Below are 19,296 nucleotides of genomic sequence, written 5' to 3'. Positions count from 1 at the left end.
GCGATGTGTGTTTTGTCTGAGCGTTGACTTACGAATCAAGACGACTCGATCCGTCTTGAAGCTCTACTGTCGCTTGCTGGACTTGTACCCCGTTTCAAGAAATGATGGCCTTGCAGAGACTTTCATTTGACCGTCTCAGGCCCTGAAAGCCCGTTTGAACCAATTCCTCTTCGCCTGGTTGGCCATATGAATGAGCGGAACGTTCGGGTCGTCCAACATGTCAAATCCATGAAAAGCGCCCGGCCAGATGTGCAGTTCGCAAGTCGATCCACAACGCCACAGATTCGTGGCGTAGGCGACAGAGGAATCACGAAACACCTCACACTCGCTGGCATCGATGTACGCAGGAGGGAGATTCGCCAGGTCGGTCGCTCTGCCTGGCGCCTGGTACGGCGTCACCTTGTCCGATCCGTACGCGTCGCCCAGAACGAGCTGCCATATCCTCCGGATCCACGCCGTGCTCGCTGGATTGCCGTACTCGAACTGTTGGTCTGACAAGGTTTGCAGTCGATCATCCAGCAGCGGCGAGTAAAGCATCTGGGCCTTGATGGGTATTTCGGGAGACTTCCTGTCGCGGGCCATCAGGCACGTGGCCGCCGCCAGCACGCCTCCACCGGATACTCCAAACACGACGATCGCCGCCGGGTCGATTCCCAAGCTCGCGGCATGCTCGGAAACCCAGACCAGGCCGGCGTAACAATCTTCCGCTGGCCCGGGGGCACGGGTTTCTGGGGCGAGGCGATGCTCCACGGATACGACCACGCAGTCGATGCCCTCGAGGAGATCAATCACAGACGTCAAAGCCGTGAAGCGGTCCCCACTGACCATCCCGCCGCCGTGGATGTGGTACAGAGCTGGTCGTGGTGCCGCAGCGGGCTCCTTCGGCGTGAAGACGGACAGGATGATCGGATTGTCGTCGGGCCCGGTGACGGTGTGCTCGGTGTGGGACAAGTGTGGCTTGTCCTGGAGAATGGTGGTCGCGTTGAAGACGAACGAGCCGTGCGAGCACTCCTGGTCTCCGCTGGCGACGCCGCGCATCAGGTCAAGATCGAACTCTTCGGGCATTGGGGCAGAGTCGAGCATCGGAGCGAGAACAGGGTCGTACATGGGACGAGGGATGTTGATCCTCGAATCCAGCTTTGCGGCTAAAGAATACGGAAAGGGATACGCCATGATGGTGGACTCTCGGTGAGAAATCAGGATGAATCTATCTGGGTCGATCTCGCTGTCGTATCCTTGGGGGACAGTCTGAGGTCAACGATGTACGTGCCGCTCGGTATATGTTGTTCCCAGAGGCCTGCTATAAGACATCGACGGCGTCGCATTCGCTCACGCGAGTCGTCTACTTTTGTACATACAGCAATGCCGGAAGTGGGAAAGTTAGGAAGCGAGGATTCGGAAGCCCACGGGGGCCCGATAGTTTCTTTGCGGCACAGCATAATTCTTGCATGTGTTCGATACGAAGAGTTATGATTACAAAGAATGGCAGAGACACGGTATGAGCACATTTGGGTCCCGCATGTCTTGCATGAGGGTCGGCCAGAAGAACAATCCTTCAGACAGGGGGCCGATGGGGAGGTATTCTGCATGGTATTGTTATACGAAGCTGTATGTATGTACGGTACCTGGAATCCCTGCGTTCCACCACGCTGTCATTTGACTACTCTACTGGCCTGTCTTCGTGTCAATTACCCTGTACAACACAGACAGTCCTGTACAGGTAACTTCCGACTTGTCCCTAAAATACAGTCGCTATTACACTGGCTCGAGCCGAGAACAACTGCAACATCTCATGGAAGGTTACTACAGTCGCGCCGGCTCAGCCAAGAACATCTATATCGAGCAAGGGGCCGTTCGGCGGACAGCGAGTGACATGTGGTGGAAGTAAAATACTAGTTAAGTGCCACAGCATCGTGCTGGGATCCACTGTGCAGTCCCCCCCTCGTCGTTGTGTGTTCCAGAGCCATTCTTGCCGTGAGGCCGTGGTCGTCCCTAGCATCGCCGGCAGAGCTCGAGTCGGCTTCGTCGCAGGATCGTCGTTATGGCCGAACTTGACCTGAAAAAGATACGGCCATTAGGTACAAACTATGTTCCTTCCCAAAGTATCCCTGGTGATAGATCTCTAACGGAGTATTTGTCGCAGGCAAGCTGGAAGAAGTCGCGGCCGTCGCCCATCACATTGACTTCTTCACGAATACGGGGTTGTCAGTGCACTACCGGCCGTCTCAGCCCGCTCCCAATCTTCCAGAAGTCATATATCACGCGGTGGCAGATGTGGTGGGAGCACATCCCATCCTGTTTGCCGTCCCAGTGGGTGCCGGTCGTACCCAAGAGCCGTACTGGGGCCGCCTGCCGTCGATTGACATCAAGAAAGCCGTGACGTTCGTGGAGCGCAGCACGCCCTCGGGTACCGACAGCGAAGGCCGAGATAAGGAACTTGATGCACTGCTCGAGAATCAGCACAACACCAATTTCAAGTCAGGCTACGGCACTCTGCCAGTATGGCGGATGGTGATCGTGCGGGACCCGGGAGTGAACCATGAATTCACGGCGTGCCTGATCGCTCACCACTCCATGAGCGACGGGACCGGTCTTCAAGTCTTCCACAACTCCTTCCAGAGTGCCCTGTCGGATGCTTCTTCATCATCCTCACGCTTGTCGGAGGCAGCCGAGCACGTCGTCTTCTCGAATGCCGATGACCCGATCGCTCCCTCGCTCGAACAGGTTCATCCCCTGCCGGTCCCGGCTGAACCTCCGGCGGCCGACGCAACAGGGATCATGGACTGGACGGGCACTCCCGTTCAGGCGCCCTGCAAGACACGCTACCTGTCACTGTCTCTGGCACCGCACCTTGCACAGTCCTTTGCACAGGACTGCAAGAAGCACAAGGCAACGCCAGCGACGGCCTTGCCATCGCTGATCGCGAGGTTGCTCTTCCACCACCTCCCACCACCGACACCGGAAGCCTTGCTCTGCAACATCCCCGTCAGCTTGCGGCCGGATCTGGCCCCCAACGTTGTCGAAGGTGTCATGGGCAATTTCATCGACGCTTTCAAGGTCAAATTACTGCGCGCCGATCTCGACAAGCCCGAAGACTCTGTCGCCCAGCGCGTGAACTCGTGGGACATATGGACGCACGCGAGGAAAATCCAACAAGGCACACGACGGTACTATGCGAACGCTTCCCCTTCGGGCCAGCCGTACACCAACATTGCCTTTTTCAAATTGATTCCCGACCTCAACGCCGCATTGACGGCAACACTGGGAAACGCCCGGGGCGAATCCTTCGAGGTGTCCAACCTGGGCACTTTCTCGCAACCCAAGAATCTCAAGGAAGGGTCCGGCAGCCCGGTGTGGCAGGCCGGGAAGGTGACTATCAGTCGATGTGCATATGCCGCTGGAGGGCCATTGGTGGTTTGTGTGTTGGGTAGCGACGAGAATCTCGGGTTCGGGTTTACGTGGCAGGAGGGTGCTATTCCTGATGATGTCGTCGACAAGGTCGTCAATGGCGTGCGAATGTGTTTAGATCCCTCTCAGGCGGCTGTGTCGTAGGATGGTGGGCAGTCATATGATACTGTAGGTGACAACCGCCTTACGGGGGTGAGCCCCTGAGGACCCTCGAGACCCCCTGCACTCCCCCAAGTCCAGGCCATCTCGGATGTACTGGGTACGTTCGAGTAGGGGTGCGACTGAGAAGGAATTGCTCCGTAGACTAGGACTAATAGCCGACAATGTGCAATGACTCAGCGTGACGCCCATGGCGAAGTGCATATCGCGATATCTCAGTCGTTGAATCTTTCCCAACGCTACATATATATGGCCCACGCATACAGCAAAGTTGCTGTGCTCCACCCCTGTAGAGTTTGTATATTTATATACATCACTACCTCCTCGTATCTACAGTACATCCATGCTACGGCCCGTCGTACTCTTCCACCTCATACTCGGTACACGTATTGGTGTTGGTGTTGGTATCGGCGTAGGTATTTGCACTGGTGTCCGGATATGCCATGTTCTGACCCTGGTCTCCCCAAGCGGCTCCGGCTCCGGCTCCAGCTCCATCGTCTCCGTTGGCGTCCGAGTCAAATTCTTCGCGGATGACTTTTCTAAAGGGAATATGTTAGCAAAGCTGTGCTATGCAATCGCACATGACGAGGTGAAACGGAACAAGACACAGTCAAAGTCTAAAGGCAGCATAGTGAACGCCAGAGAGAGTAATATGCTCATCGATCGACCGAGTGACCGACCGACCGACTAAATGACTGCTCGCTGATTAACGACGACAACGGATAAAACCATGATATATTATTGATAGTACCTACTCACATAAACTCCGAGAAGGGGTTAAGGCCTAACGGCAAACCCACCGCCGCGAGAGCAACGCTGCCCACGGTGGGAAGCAGGCCCAACAGCAGACGTTTGGTGCGGTCGCTCTTGCCGCCGCCGCCGCCGCCGCCGGGCTTCTGGGGCTTCTGGGGCCGGTGGTGAGTTTCGGCCTCGACGCGGGCAATGGCGGCCTCAAAGGCGATGCGGTCCTCATGCCTTACCTTTTCGACGTTGGCGCGGATGGTGGCGACGACCTCGTCAAAGCGCATGCGGTCGGCGTAGCGCTGGGCGGCGGCCTCGGCGCGCATCTGGTCCTCCTTCTGCTGCGCCGACAGCTTCTGGCTCTCGAGGGCCATGCGCAGGTCCTGCATGGCGTTGTCGTGGCGGCGCTCGGCGTTGCGACGCTCGTACTGCAGCAGCTCCTGGGCGCGCTGGTTCTCCTCGCGCAGGTGCTCCAGCCGGTTCTTGGTCTCCTCGAGCGCCGAGTGCAGCTCGTTGTCCTTGTCGACCAGCGCGGCCTGCATCTCCTGCTGCACCTTGGCGATCTCGTCCTTGTAGCGCGCCTCGAGCTTCTTGATCTCCTCGTTGACCGTCGCGCCCGCGGCCGTGTCGATCAGGTTCTTCTGCTCGTCCACCATCTCGTGCTGGATCTGCAGCACCACCGGCGGCCGGGGCACCAGCCGGTCGATAATGCGCAGCGCCGACTCGCGGCTGTCCTCGAACCGCGCCGTCTGCGCGCCCCGCCGCAGCATCGGCTCCCAGAACAGGCCGTCCGTGCACAGCTCGCTCTCCTTCTCCAGCGCCTTGGACAGCTGCTCCGCCTTGCGCGCCGTGCCCCACCCGGTCGTCGTGAAGATGACGTTGCGCATCGGCTCCTCGCCGCACAGCTGCCGGAACATCTTGAGGTTGCGCAGCGTCGACCCGTACATGCGCCGGTCGTCCAGCGCGTGCATGTAGATGATGCCCGACAGCCGCGTGTTGTCGTTCTTGTACTTCAGCGCCAGCCACTCGGCGATTTCTTTGAGCACCTCGGTCTCGCCGCGCGTCGTGTCGTTGAACCCCGGCGTGTCGATGAGCGTGATGTCGTGCCCCTCGTGCTTGAACCGCCAGGGCACAATGTCCGTGGTGCCTGTGCGGTGTGGGAGAGAGTGAGTCAGTGGCCGCCCCCGTACTTCCTCGACACCATATTGAGGGAGCCTGCCGCGCTCACGCCGGCTGTAGGTACTTACAAGACTTGTTGCCATGCCCGACCGTCACGCGCGAGTCGCCGCTAGCGGTCTGAATGAACGTGCTCTTTCCCGCGCCGGTAACGCCCATCACGGCAATAAACACCATCTCCCCACCGTGGACTGCTTCGGGCGCCATCTTGGGTCAAGTAAAGTATTGCAAATGGAGTGGGAAGTTGCTGCAATACCAGGGAGCCCCGTCTACAAGTCCGGCAGAGAGAAGAGTCACCTTAAACCTACAGACTCCCAGGCGAGCGAAGACACAGGACACACGCCAGGGAACAAAGGGAGATGTGGGTAGGGTGTGTGGGCGAGTGAGCGAGCAGTCGTGCGGCTCTGGCGACGGCGTCAGGCATTCAGACTCAGGCATCAGGCCGGCTGGCTGAGCTGGCTGCTGGGGCCGTTTGTTGTTGCATGGGGAGCGGGCGGCCAGAAGGCGGCACAATTCGCAAACTTGCATCAGGGTCAGACATCTAACCAACTGCTTTGGTGTATCCAGCAACTGGGGTCGTCCAGCGAAAGAGGCGGAGCAGAAGCAGGCATTTTCTGGACGCCTCGCCCAGGCTCCACCTCGCTTGTGGAGGGGTGCAGGGAGTAGACAGTAAGGCTGCGTGCTCGATACATCGTTCTTCTGTACCCTGGACCCTGTACCACAAGCTTCCGTACGTAAAGGTCGACTTTCTCAACACCACCCTAGTCGACCGTAAAACTAAATCGCAAAGTTATTTTCAGCTCGGTGGAGCCCGTGCAACGAATGCTTGATGCTTGATGCTTGATGCAGGCCGGTTCTCTATCTACTAGTGTTTGAGTCCGCGACCGGCGTGACGGGCCAGCCTCAGAGCGAGTCGAGCCAAGGCTAGACCGGGCCATTGTACGATACTTTTCCGACGGCGGTAGCCTCACGAGCAAGCGGGAGACCGAAAAGAACCCGAGAGGCCAAGGAAGAGGTGTGCCTCGTACCGACCCCCATCCCGTTGGGACGTTACTCGCTTAAGCCCACCAGACACTTGGTCTTGACCGGTCAAGATTTCCCAGGTTCTGCCCCCCTTTTCCCAGATCAGATGTGATGGTCCTGCGGTTCATGCGGCTGAGCTGCGACTGGCACGACTGGTCACGACCGGGAAGGCAATGAGGCTTGCAGAATACGAGCCGCTAAGGCAGGTTCCCCCCGGCTACTGTATCACCGCGTATCGACTTGTAAAATGGGTTTCTCAGCCTCACCGTCGCCATCAGCCCAACTACTGGAGATACTAGGCGCGCGAGCTCAACTCGTCGAGCAACACATTCGCCCGCGACAGCACACGATAGCCGTCCCCATCGAGACCCAGCGGATCATTCTCGTCGAATGCCAGCAGCGCGGGTTGGATGACTGCCATGATTCTCCGTCCATTGTGCTTGGGGTTTTCGGGATCGACCTTGCTGAGGCGGTGGGCCTCCATCACCGGGGAGGCCACATCGAACACGGTCTGTCGCTGTCGCATCTCGTGCAGGCCCAGGCATTCAATGTACGACGGCTGGGTCCAAAGCGAGGTCGCAATCTCTGCAGCATTCATCAAGATCTCACGAAGTTGCTTCGCCTGGGTTTTGGACTCCTCACTCGAGCAACGCTGCAGCAACTTCTCTGCCGGACCGTGCCGGAAGCTTCTCGCCATCTCGTCGCAGTAGAGACGGACGCGTTTGAACGTTGCCGATTCGTCGTTGGCTGCAGATTTGCCGGATTTGGGCGGGTTCATAATGCGCCAGAAGGTGCACCGCCAACCATGGGCCTCGCGTTGGTTTGCTGGGCTTGGGTGAGCAGTGGACGGTATGCGATTGATACGCTCATGGCCAACATACCTAATATAAGCTCTTCGTAGACCTTCCGCAAGGCACCCACGAACTCTGGCGGCGCACAGAAGAAGGCATTTGCAAAGAATGCATCGTGGATGGTGTGGGAAAGGGCCGCAGTGAGCAGAAGGTCGGGCAGCCGCTGCTTCAATTTGCCTGCTGGGCTGTCAATGGCAGGAGGGAGGCTTCCTCTGTCGGTCGCCCACACAAACTCGGCCAAATAATTCTGCTTGAACGAGATGTATTCGGGGTCCTGCGTCCGGTGCTCGGGCAAGCCGTCGACGGCCCAATCTTTCGCCCAGTCACGGACCATCCCGTGCAGGCGATTCAGCTCGTTCCGAATGTCGTCGTCCGGGGGTGGGTTCCAGCGACCGCTGCTCATATTACGCGTGGCCGCCTCGACAAGGGCTCTCACATTGGCCTCGCTTTGATCGAGGTCCCGTTGCAGCCTCTGCTTCTCCTGGTCCATGTCTCTCAAGCTCGCCGTGGCATCACGGGAACATTGCTCAAAGCGAGCCTTCCAGTAGTGGATGTCCTCGTTGGCGTACTTCAGCTTGGCCTCCGCGGTGGCGGCTCTGTCCTCATAGCGGCGGATGTCGTTGGATCGAGGCTTGGCCTTCGCTTCGCTGAGTTGCTCCTTCAACTTCCGGATTTCGTCCTCCTGGTCGCGGATCGTCTTGGTCTGATAGTCCGAAGCATTGGCGTGCTTTTGCAGCACGTTGTTGTGAGATTGCTCGTTTTCTCCCCTACGAGCTGCCGGAACAAACGTGACCTGGTGGACTGAGCCCGGCTCATATTCAACCGATTGAGTCGCCACTTGGGAGCTCCCTCGACCCTTGGCCAGCTGTTGATCGCCATGGTCTTTGGGCGGAACTTGTGGTGGTCCCGACAGTGGACGAGCAGTTTCCTCGTGTCTCGTGTGTTGGTCGTGCCGACCGTCCTGATCGTGACGCCCGCCAGAGACAGTGCCCTTGTCCTCGATCAGCGCCCATCTAGCCATTTCGGAATACGTACTCTGCGGCTTCCTCGGGATCCACGGTCGTCGAGTTCCATATCTTGTAACTGTTCCATCGCCGTCTCGGGTGGATGATTCGTCATGATTGAAACCTTGAAGATGCAGACGCTCCCACCACTTCAGAGCTGTAAAGGATTAAGATGGCAGCCTGTTGGCAGGCGTCGAGACGCACGGGGAGGCCTCCCACGGCCACCCTTCGCTTGGATGCGCCCAGAACTGGTCACAGTATTTCTGGTACACTAGTGTATTTTAGAAATGCTTGCATTAGCCTGATGGGGCCCCCCTCCCCTTTGAGACAAAGGAACTTTGGAGGCACACCTAGACTTCACAAGCAGGCGCTTGAACGATCGGGGATGAGGCTGCCGCCACTCGAGTCGATTCCCACGTGTTCGAACCATGCGAAATCTTCCCTGAACTCCTCGTTGGGGGCAAGACTCGGTAGAAAAGACACAAATCTTGCCGCGCAATCGCCAGCATATTCGCATCGAGCATTGATCTGTTGCGTGACTAACATCGCCCGAGTGGACTGAAAATCATGTCTCGAAACTCGGTCCTCTTTGCCGCTGGCGCTCATCGTATCATAGTTGGCGTGGACTACGGGACGACGTACTCGGGTGAGTCGTGACCCTGGCGGGGGTGTCTTCGGCGCTCACAAACTCTCACGACAGGACTCAGCTTCGTGACCTCGAACAATACATGGGAAGACATCGTCATCGTGTCCGCTTGGCCAGGTCAGCGCGACAAAGCGTGGAAAACGCCAACGACCATCGCCTATGCCAACGAGAACACAAAGGCGTCCTTGACACGCAATCAGTGGGGTTTCGAGGTAACAAGGAGCCTCAAACAGTACGTATGGACCAAGCTACTGCTGGACAAGGAGGTCGATACCGCTCAGTATGACGATCCTCTGCTTCAACAAATGTACGGTTCCGGATTCCTGCGGCTGCCGCCTGGCAAATCAGCAAAGGAAGTGGCACAAGATTACCTGTCGGAACTGTATCAGTACCTCATGCTACGCCTGGAACAGGAGTTGGGCTCTGCGGCACTGGTACAGGCGATGCCAATGGAGTGTTGGATCACCATGCCGGCCATCTGGGGAAATAAAGCGCAAAGGGACACGAAAGAAGCAGCCCTCGCGGCCGGATTCGGGTCTCGACCTGGGGACAAAGTGAACATGATCACGGAGCCAGAAGCAGCTGCTTTGTACGCTCTGAAGCCCTACCTCGTTCCGACGGCCCTTGATCCGTTGAAAGTAAGTACCGAAGTCACAGGCCGGCTCGGCTGCCAGCTAACCTGCACAGCCAGGCGAATGCGTGCTCATCTGTGATTGCGGAGGCGGAACAGTGGTAAGTAGGAACAGACACCCATCACCGATCTAGGTTGCTGACACTTGCTCCACCCGACAGGACCTAGTCACCTATGAGATCCTGCAGACAACGCCATCTCTGAAGCTAAGCGAGAAGTGCCGTGGAACAGGTACGGATCCTCCGGTTGGACAGAACGCCTGACTGATGGCTCTCAGGTCTCAAATGCGGCTCGACTTCGATTGACCGGCAGTTTGTTCAATGGATGACCAAACAATTCGGTCAGGCATATACCAAAATCGACATGAGAAAAAGGGGTCCAGGCTCCACGTTCATGAAATCCTTCGAGGGGGTGAAGAAGAATTTCGGGTTCAAAGACGTTGATAAACTGCACTTCGAAGTCGGCCCTCTGGAAATGGAGTGCGTGGCAAGTCCCAAGTACGATGACGATGAGGAAACTGTCAAGATCCCGAGGTGAGTGTCCTGGTTCCCCTCGAGGCCCGCTACCGCTCTAACAGGTGATAGGCTGGACATGGTTCGATTTTTCGAGCCTGCCATCAAAGGTCTCATCGTTTTGATCGAAGGCCAGCTGACTCAATTGAAGCAGCTCGGAAAGAAGCTCGATGTACGCACCGTTATGTCTCCGTCTCCTCGAAGTGCTTCGTGCTAATACCTGAAAAGCGTTTCATCCTCGTAGGCGGTTTTGGGGATTCGCCTTACCTCAACCAAGAGCTCAAACAGTGGTGCGGTTCGAAGAATATCAAGAGATTTTCATGTCCGACAGACTGGTAAGCGAGAATCCCTAGAATCGGCACAGGAATTAACTCGATGATAGCCAAGCAGCGATTGTCAAAGGCGCGGCTCTCCGCGGGCTGGAGGGTATTCGGCCCCAAGCTATTATTGCCAGACGCAATTATGGCTGGAGCTGGGGTGAGGCTTTCCGGGAGGGTATCGACGACGAAGCAAACGCGTACACGCACAAGTTCGATGGTCGAAAGATGTGCAGAGGCAAGATGCACTGGGCTGTTCTGAAAGTGAGAGCGCCATCCCATAGCACACGTGAGGCGTGCGATTGCTGACTTGAGCTAGAATCAAGAACTGGACGAGTCTTTCTCGATCACAAAAGATGTCTCGCACTCAAGCGAGACTGCAGGGCTCAATTGTTCGACGCTAGAGTTGTACTCTTGTCCGCTCGACTCCCCGCCCGAACGCGAGGAGCATTTCAGCGTGCGGCGTGAGGGCGTGATTGAGACCATGTGGGATCCCGACAACGACAAGGTCGAGTCCTGCTGGAGTGCCAGGTTGAGGAAGACCGTGTACCGCTTTAACTATGAGATGACGGTGGACTTCCGGTCGGAGGACGGGCTTCTCAACTTCAAATCAATGGTCAATGGGGTGCAGGTTGGAAAAACCAATATCAAATTCGACGATTAGCCTGGTGGGATGGCAGGTGCGAGTCAAAAGGCGGTCAGGTTGAAGGCGGCTTTGATAGTGAAGAAGGCGAAATGAGCTTCTGGAAATACTACGGAGTACGAGTACACGGTGGCACTTTTCCACATCACGTGCATGGTTAGCATGGGCCCTCATCAACGGCGGACCACAAACCCAGAGAGCGCAAGCGCAGGCAGTGCACGTGATCGGTGACTAATCGTCGGAGGTTTAGATCGGCGCCGAGGCGCAGGCTGCGTCCTGCATTCTGCATCCTTCGATGACAGACTTTTTCATCACCTTCTTGGGCCTTCGAGCCACTCAATGCACGCCATATGAAATCAAGATCTGCTCCAGTCATGCCGATCAGAAGCTTGAGTGCCCGGTAACGGCTCCTGCTGATGACGTTTTCGTCGCGACGGGCGCAGAATGTCTCAAGTGCCATCCGTGCCATCTTACCGCTCATGAGTACTTCATTCTTTGTTCTTCCTCTGTGCCGAGTTCCGACCACCAGGGATCTGTGCCTGTCACAGGGACGAAATGGCCTCATTAAAGGTCCTTTTGCCCTTCGCCACGCTGCGCTGCAATCGTCGCACCCAGCTGATATGCACACCACGGCAAATGATGCCTACACCACCGGCCATTATGCGTAACCCCGGTTCCCATTCTCCAGCTTCTCATCCAGCAAACTGCTTTATAACCTCTCGGCCACTTCCCACACCCCACCTCAACTGTCCTCGACGAGACTACTGCGTGCCGCATTTCCGCTTTAGTCCTGTATCCGTTGCTGCAGGCTGATAACGCGACTAACACTCCAGGCCTATCATGGCTTCCACTGATCTGAACAGGACGCAGACAGCGCCCGAAAATCGCTCCAGACGCCCGGCCCGCATTTCTCTGAGCCGAGCAAAGTCGACTCCCGAGGATGTTCCACATCAGTTGTTTTCACCGCAGTTCATGGATGACCACGGGTCGCATCATTATCATGTTTCGGCGACGAGAGATGACCGAGTCGATAACGATATCGACGCCGACGCCGACATGGACGCACCAGAGTCGCCACTTAGTAGTGATGACACAATATCAGGAAGCACTGCGGGCGAGTCGCACGAGGAAGAGGTCAGGTTCGGCGTGGTGAATTCTCGCGATCTAGAAGCTGGATCCGCTCGTCCTGGCTTGAGATCCGAAAAGTCAACCAGATCGCTCAAGGATCCTAACCTGGTAAGTTTACCTTTCCTCCATCTGCTTGGCGCAACAGCATTTTAATCAGTCCTTCACAGGTAACATGGGAAGGACCCGACGACCCTGACAATCCGAAGAACTGGACATTCCGCAAGAAGTGGGCTGCAACGCTCATCGTCTCTTCGTTTACCTTCATTTCGCCTGTCTCGTCATCGATGGTTGCACCAGCCCTGAACAAAATTGGCCAAGATCTGGGCATCACCCAAGAGGTCGAGTTATCGCTGACACTTTCCATCTTCGTCCTCGCATACGCCATCGGGCCACTGTTCTTAGGCCCTTTGTCGGAGATGTACGGCCGGGTCATTGTCCTTCAACTGTCGAACCTCTTCTTCTTGGCCTGGAATATTGGGTGCGGTTTTGCCCAGACGCGAAGTCAGCTTATTGCGTTCCGGTTCTTGAGTGGATTGGGCGGAAGTGCCCCTCTTGCACTAGGTGGTGGAGTGCTAAGCGACTGCTTCCACGCTGAAGAGCGTGGCAAGGCCATCAGTATCTACTCCCTTGCCCCTTTGCTCGGTCCAGCCGTCGGACCCATCGCAGGTGGATTTATCGCGTTGAAGGTAAGGTTCCGCAGGCGCACAGACTATGCCTCAAGACTGACAGAACGGTAGACCACATGGAGATGGTGCTTTTGGGCAACTTCGATTGTGGACGCTGGCATCCAAGTCCTCGGCCTAATCTACCTACGAGAAACGTATGCGCCAAAGCTGTTGAGCGACAGAGCCAAAAACCTAAGGAAGGAGACGGGCAACCCCAACTACCACACTGAATGGGAAAGTCCTGAAAGGACGCTGGGCAAGGTCCTCCGTGCCAGCCTCATCCGGCCATTCCGCCTGCTGGGAACTCAGCCCATCATTCAGGCGCTCGCTTTGTACATGTGAGTGCACGACCGCCTCTGACCCAAACACCCGCGACTAACGATTTGCAGGGCGTATCTGTACGGTCTCATGTACCTGGTCCTGTCCACCTTTCCCTCCGTCTGGGAAGACGTTTACCAAGAATCCGTCGGCATTGGCGGCCTCAACTACATCTCCCTTGGCGTGGGTTTCTTCCTGGGTACGCAGATCTGCGCACCCATCAACGACAGGATCTACCGCAAATTGAAGCTTCGGAACAACAACGAGGGGAAACCTGAGTTTCGTGTCCCACTCATGATTCCAGGCGCGGTTCTTGTGCCGATCGGACTGTTTATATACGGATGGAGCGCCAGGAGAAGCGTTCATTGGATCGTGCCTAATATCGGGGCTGCGATCTTTGCGGCTGGCACCATCATCGGCTTCCAGTGCACGCAGACATATATTGTGGATGCTTACTCACGGTACGCAGCCTCTGCTGTGGCAGCGGCGGTGGTCCTGCGGAGTTTGGCTGGATTTGGCTTGTGAGTGTTGGGCCTGTCCCCAGTCTTGCGAAAAGTGCTAGCTAACCATGCGACCACAGTCCATTGTTCGCTCCATATATGTACGATGCTCTTGGTCTAGATTGGGGCAACTCAATGCTCGCTTTCATTGGTATCGGTCTCGGTATCCCCGCACCTCTTCTGCTATGGAAGTACGGCCCAATTTTGCGAGCAAAGAGCACGTATGCTGCTGGGTGAAACGTTCTTCTTGACGGCACTATGGCTTTGGTGAGCCGTTCACTCAGTGCACTCGAATCATCTTTTGCCAAGGGGCGTAAACTGGACGTCCAATCGATGCTGTTAAGAAAGGACATGCGTCTCGAGACGAGAATTGAACACCATACACATGCCACACCACGACATACTGCAAGTACCCACACATACGGACATTCCAGGCTGGACCCAAACTCAGCTCTGGGACTCTACCGGATATCACGTGGCCGTCTCGGTGGCTTGCACCGTGCTGTTGGGAGATGAGAGCATCAGCGGCAGCACAGAATTCCATTTTCTACTCTTGCTACTGCTACTACTGGCAGCCGAACCGGCAATACAGTACGATTGGACAGCAGCAATCCAGCATTGCAGGTGATGGTCGAACGGCAGAAGACCAGCTAGTAGGTACCGTGCCGACTAAGTCGACTACCAGCAGAGTCAGGACAAGGACGGGAACTGGATTGGCCGGGATCAGCGGCCTGAGAGAGAGCCTGACGCCTGACGCCTGGCTTCATTTGCATGCACGTCCATTCGACGAAGAATGCCTCGGCTGCGGAACATCGATATCAGCGGGTATGTGTGGTTCTCGGTACTCAACAGGACACCGAAAAGCGACATGATGTCCCTGTCATTAATTTTCAGAGGTGATGAAGAGGCGGGGGTGGCTCAAGAGTTGGACGAAAGCGTCGTGGACACGTCAGAGGTACAGGAACAGGACTAGGCACGGTCGCAGTATTAGGGAACCTCAATAGCAGTCACAATCTCGAGTCAAGTAAGATTGATATCGACAGACTCGACAACCCTGTTTACCTCGGAACGAGTTGGCGTATTATCTTTTCATATCAGGACTGTGGTGGCAGGAGGCACCCAGTGTGCCTACCACTTGAGGTCGCTCGGGGCGACGGGGGCTGTCTTCCATCCATCCATAGCTGGTATTAAGTAGTTGCTGTCCAGACTTGAGATCAATCATTCACACATACATTCAACTAGGTAGACAGACACCAAGAGGTGTCCTTCTAGTATCTACGAACATGTTTACCTCGAACGTGTTGTGTTGCGTCTTATCTTTCCAAGTCAGAATCAATACCAGGACAAGGTACGAGTACTTGGACGATTGTTCGACAAGGAAAAGAGTACGGCGGTAGTCTCACAACTCGGTAAGTAGACAAATACATAATAGCACACAGTAATCAGTGCGGGCGTGGCAATCCATCTGACAGACAAATACTCCGTACACAACCATGGATCAGGAAGACGGACTCTTGAATCTCAGCACTTTTTTTTATTCCCCCAATCGGCTACGTACCGTACCAGCTAGTTGATTGACAGACAGGACATCTTGGTTCATGCACTCATGAGCTCATGAGCTCAATTTTCATCAATTTTCATCTAGCTGGCTAGCTAGCTAGCTAGCTACCTAGAACTATTCCATCGCACTATACATGTACACGCGCCGCGCACGCGCAATCTGAACAATCTACTCGGACGCGCTCGACCGGTGGTGCGGACTCCGACTTCTCACCCGTGGACTCTCTCCACTGCCCAGAGGCACACGCAGACCGCCATTCAGCGTTGCCGTCGTAGTCGTAGTCGTGATCGGCCCCGTCACTGCCGCTGCCGCTGCCACTGCCGCCTTCTCCGATTCGCGCGTCTTGCGGTCGTTACTATTGTCTGAACCGTCTGAATCTTCTGAATCGGCTAGACTCTCTAGCTCGAAGTGACCGGCATCAGCGCCACCTGTGTCATCTGGGATATCGCGTCGATGTCCTTGTCCGTGTCGCTGTCCATTTGCGATGAATCCCCTTTGATCATCTACACCCTCCTCGTCGTCATCCTCGTCGTCTCTTCTATCCTGCAGCTTCCTCCCCCTCTCGTACCCGACAAACAGAGCGTACAGACCAAAGTCATAGACGAGGCGACACACGCCGGCCGCGATGAAGGCCACCCCGAATCTGTCCCCCTCGGCGAGAACGCCCGTGACGGTGGGCCCGCACATGGCCGCTAGATTGCGCAACATGCTGGTGATGCCCATGACCGCGGTGCGTTCCTCGGGCTTCACCACCGCGGCAATGAACGCCGAGCGCGGGGCCTGGTCCATATTATTCAGCCCCGTGCGGACGAGCAAGAAGAGCGCGGTGATCCAGAAATAGGGCGCGAGAGGGAACAGAAGCACGGCCGTCGAGGAAGGGACGTGCGTGAAGACCATGGTGTTGATGAGGCCGATCTTCCTGGCGAGTGGGCCGGCGAAGACCGCGCCGATCGCGCCCAGGAAGTACGACAGCGAGGTGACGTCGCCGAGCGTCGATTTGGACGGGTGGAACTTCACGTCCATGTAGTAATTCGTGAGGGAGTAGGGCACCATGCCGTCGGCGAGGGAGTCGATGACTAGCAGGAACCACAGCTTGTACATTGTGCGGCGGGTTGTTTCGGAGATCTGGGACAAGGCGCTGGAGAAGGCCGAGAGAGCGCGCGAGAGCCGGCTGGAAGGGATGGTCGAAGGCTGGGGGGAGCGAGGTCGGGTTGGTGATGGTGTCGGAGGCGGGGATGCTGCCTCGACGTCGGCTTCAGCGGTGCCGTTAGGGTTGGACTGTAACTGGTGGTGCAGTACCGCTTCGTCGTTGTCGTCTTCGTGCCGATTATGATCCTCTTGAGGTACGCGGGAATACATCTCCTCCCCTTTGTCGTTCGCTCGGAGCTCGCAGGCATCGGTCAAGAGAAGAACGAAAAGCACGTTGACAATGCCCATGATTAGATAGATCCAAAACAGGGAATGGTAGGCATCGACGTCGGTCCAGCCGGGTCGCGCCTGCAGGTAATGGATGAGTCTGCCCGAGACTTCACTGCCGATGCTCGATCCTAGAGTCGACGTCGTCACGTACCAGGCTAGAACGTCCGCGCGGGTCGTGGGTGTTGTGAGCTGCGACAAGACTGACCTGAAGTGGTAGATGGTTAGCTCAAGCCTGTTTCCCTTCAAGCTCAGGTCGCTGCCGCCAGCATCGGGATGGAGCGCAAGTCGCTTACTCTTCAATGCTCCGAAAGGGCCCAAAGTCCCCTCCTGTGACGCTAATGACGCCCAATATCGCAGCAAGAAGCAAGATCCAGAAGTTCTCAAATACCGCAAAGACGAGGCCGCTTATGATCATGAGCACCGACCCGCCCATGAGCACGCGCCGGCGGCCCACTCGGTCGGCGATCAACGTGAGAAATGTACCCAGAAAGACATCGCCGAGCAATGTCAAGGTCATAAAGATGCCGATCTGGTGGTCGGAGTAGTTCAAGGCGGAGAAGAAGATGGCTATGCACAGTCAATTGTGGAAGCAGTTCGAAGCAAGCCCAGAATGCTCCTCTCAGAGACAGCCTTGTAGGCCTTGGGGAAAGCCAAGAGGTACTCAAAAGAGCACGAGACAGTGGATGACTTACCTAATATCAAGGAATTCGTGCCGTAAGCAAACATCCGGCACGAGCGAGCCAAGATAATGAGCCACGCATTGCGTCCAGTCTCGTGGATCGAGACAATCCCAAACTCATGATAGAACCATGTGAAGGGGCGTAAGATCATAGACATGCCTTGGCTAAAGTGGGATTCCGCTGTGAGCCCGGAGGGGTGGGGAGGTGTGAGAAAGGATGGGAAGAATAATACTCTACTGAGTGCTGTAATCAACTTTGAGCCCAACAGCAGCGGTTGGGGACCCTGGAATGTCGATCTTCTTGCCGACCGATCGCCCGGAGATCGCCTGGCAAAGCCACCCGATATCGGCTGTATAGGCCTGGTATAGACGACCAATAGCCATAGTCAAGACGGTCGAAGGGCGGCCAAACTCCGTCCCCACCAGGATATCAACGGGTTAGCTCTGATTGCGCAGCAATATTGGCGGTGAGTTGCATGGCTTGTCAGGAGTCGTAGCCTTGCGTGCTTTAAGACCGCGATTATATCGTGCCAGGTCGCTTGTTCGGAGGGAGGAGTCTATGCTTGCTGCCGACTAGCTTATCCGAGATAGAGATTCAGAGCACAAGCTCAAGACGGGACAAGAGTGGTGCACTGATACTGGTGGGAAATCTCTGTCACCTGTGTATCTGCTCTCCACGAAGATGTCGCTGGAACGAGGACGGCGCGGTCAATAAACGAACCCCGTCTTTCGCAGGCTTGAGATGCCTATCGCCAGTGGTGCCATTATCGAGCACTTTACTTAAATCATCACTGATGTACGGACAGCTGTGCTTCGACCGGATTCCACGAGGCCGGGCAACGAGGACTCCTTGAGCTGGCAGACATTGCTCTGCTTCTGACTTCCAATTTCTGCGGTTGATGGTCACTTGTTCCAATCTCGAGCTCCGGTTGCCCAACTCGCAAGGTACGAGTTACCGTACGGTTCGGCGGTGTCAAAGGGCATTGAAGATGCGACCGGAGACGTCGTATAACAACGGAACTATCGCATCGCACGCTCCGGCTTTGCAGTTGTTGCTTTGATTTGCAGTCTTGCAAGGCGTTGGAACGGGGGGTCCATCCTGCGGAGGCAGAGTGGTGTTCACTTGCCGCCGCACGAGAATTTGATATTGAGATAGGCTAGCAGTAGGTGAGGGCCTTGGAGCGGTGAAGAGGACAGCCGACAAGTGTCTTGAGTTTATTCCAACTTGGAAAAATGGTTGACCGATGATCCCCGTTGCTGTTTGAGCACTATAGTGACTTCAAGTCGAACCACAGCCAGATCTGTTCGAGCTGCATCGCTTCGAAGTCGAGCGATGGCGAGTGCTCGGCTGTTGCTCCGTCCACTTCCCCGTGTCTGACAAGACCATGGAACTGGAATGCAGGATTTCAGAAAGGCTTCTCCCTGAAACGGCAGCTGCGCCGCTGCACGATAATAGGTCTTCACCTCTCTTCGGTGCTTGCAGTTTCCTCTCTGCGGCCTCGACGTCACGCGCACCATGAAATGAAATCCGGAGGTGTACGGAGTACGAATCTGCCACGTCAGCTTCGGCGAGAGCGAGACTTGGTGGCAGACGACGCAGGCTTGGTGCTGAAGCGCTCTTAGTCTGTAGATACTTGGACTCCGAAAAAATGCAGTGATTGGTGATGACAGATATGCAGACCCCTCTGCTTATAGCAAGAGGACCGGGGCATTTCGATCTCAGCGAGACGGGACACTGTTACACCGGGTTGACCGTAGAGGTTCGTTTCAGAAATGTGGCCGCCGTCCGTAGAGCACAGTGCAGGGTAGTCAAAGTCCCCAGATCCAGGTCAACGTCTGATCATCACCGGGGAAAAGGAACGCCGCCGCCTCTGATGGACGTGCGAAAATGGATTGGACAGCTCGTTGTAGCAGT

The 19,296-nt window shown here is 56.1% G+C and overlaps 7 protein-coding genes across 7 annotated transcripts; 3 read left to right on the top strand and 4 right to left on the bottom strand.

Moving 5' to 3' along the window:
• Positions 1-135: 135 nt before the first annotated feature.
• G647_01829 (uncharacterized protein) lies at positions 136-1,173 on the bottom strand (the record flags this gene model as incomplete). The annotated part of the gene is made up of 1 exon (XM_008725228.1): positions 136-1,173. The coding sequence occupies one exon, from the start codon at positions 1,171-1,173 to the stop codon at positions 136-138; it is 1,038 nt and encodes a 345-aa protein (XP_008723450.1).
• Positions 1,174-2,041: 868 nt separating this feature from the next.
• On the top strand, positions 2,042-3,552 carry G647_01828 (uncharacterized protein; the record flags this gene model as incomplete). Its single annotated transcript, XM_008725227.1, has 2 exons — positions 2,042-2,078; positions 2,144-3,552. 2 exons carry the CDS (start codon positions 2,042-2,044, stop codon positions 3,550-3,552), a joined length of 1,446 nt encoding a protein of 481 aa, XP_008723449.1.
• Positions 3,553-3,913: 361 nt separating this feature from the next.
• Positions 3,914-5,691, bottom strand: G647_01827 (uncharacterized protein; the record flags this gene model as incomplete). Its single annotated transcript, XM_008725226.1, has 3 exons — positions 3,914-4,106; positions 4,327-5,455; positions 5,556-5,691. 3 exons carry the CDS (start codon positions 5,689-5,691, stop codon positions 3,914-3,916), a joined length of 1,458 nt encoding a protein of 485 aa, XP_008723448.1.
• Positions 5,692-6,802: 1,111 nt separating this feature from the next.
• Positions 6,803-8,379, bottom strand: G647_01826 (uncharacterized protein; the record flags this gene model as incomplete). The annotated part of the gene is made up of 2 exons (XM_008725225.1): positions 6,803-7,332; positions 7,389-8,379. 2 exons carry the CDS (start codon positions 8,377-8,379, stop codon positions 6,803-6,805), a joined length of 1,521 nt encoding a protein of 506 aa, XP_008723447.1.
• Positions 8,380-8,929: 550 nt separating this feature from the next.
• G647_01825 (uncharacterized protein) lies at positions 8,930-11,132 on the top strand (the record flags this gene model as incomplete). The annotated part of the gene is made up of 9 exons (XM_008725224.1): positions 8,930-9,008; positions 9,063-9,646; positions 9,696-9,740; positions 9,801-9,870; positions 9,917-10,172; positions 10,224-10,323; positions 10,380-10,486; positions 10,534-10,732; positions 10,788-11,132. 9 exons carry the CDS (start codon positions 8,930-8,932, stop codon positions 11,130-11,132), a joined length of 1,785 nt encoding a protein of 594 aa, XP_008723446.1.
• Positions 11,133-11,951: 819 nt separating this feature from the next.
• Positions 11,952-13,959, top strand: G647_01824 (uncharacterized protein; the record flags this gene model as incomplete). Its single annotated transcript, XM_008725223.1, has 5 exons — positions 11,952-12,347; positions 12,407-12,925; positions 12,977-13,242; positions 13,294-13,743; positions 13,803-13,959. 5 exons carry the CDS (start codon positions 11,952-11,954, stop codon positions 13,957-13,959), a joined length of 1,788 nt encoding a protein of 595 aa, XP_008723445.1.
• A 1,492-nt stretch (positions 13,960-15,451) lies between these two features.
• G647_01823 (uncharacterized protein) lies at positions 15,452-17,539 on the bottom strand (the record flags this gene model as incomplete). The annotated part of the gene is made up of 3 exons (XM_008725222.1): positions 15,452-16,907; positions 16,996-17,269; positions 17,395-17,539. 3 exons carry the CDS (start codon positions 17,537-17,539, stop codon positions 15,452-15,454), a joined length of 1,875 nt encoding a protein of 624 aa, XP_008723444.1.
• Between the last annotated feature and the right edge of the window lie 1,757 nt (positions 17,540-19,296).

This window comes from Cladophialophora carrionii (genome assembly GCF_000365165.1).
Source record: "Cladophialophora carrionii CBS 160.54 unplaced genomic scaffold supercont1.1, whole genome shotgun sequence".
Lineage (NCBI taxonomy): Eukaryota > Fungi > Ascomycota > Eurotiomycetes > Chaetothyriales > Herpotrichiellaceae > Cladophialophora > Cladophialophora carrionii.
This window is presented reverse-complemented; position numbering and strand designations above follow the sequence as displayed.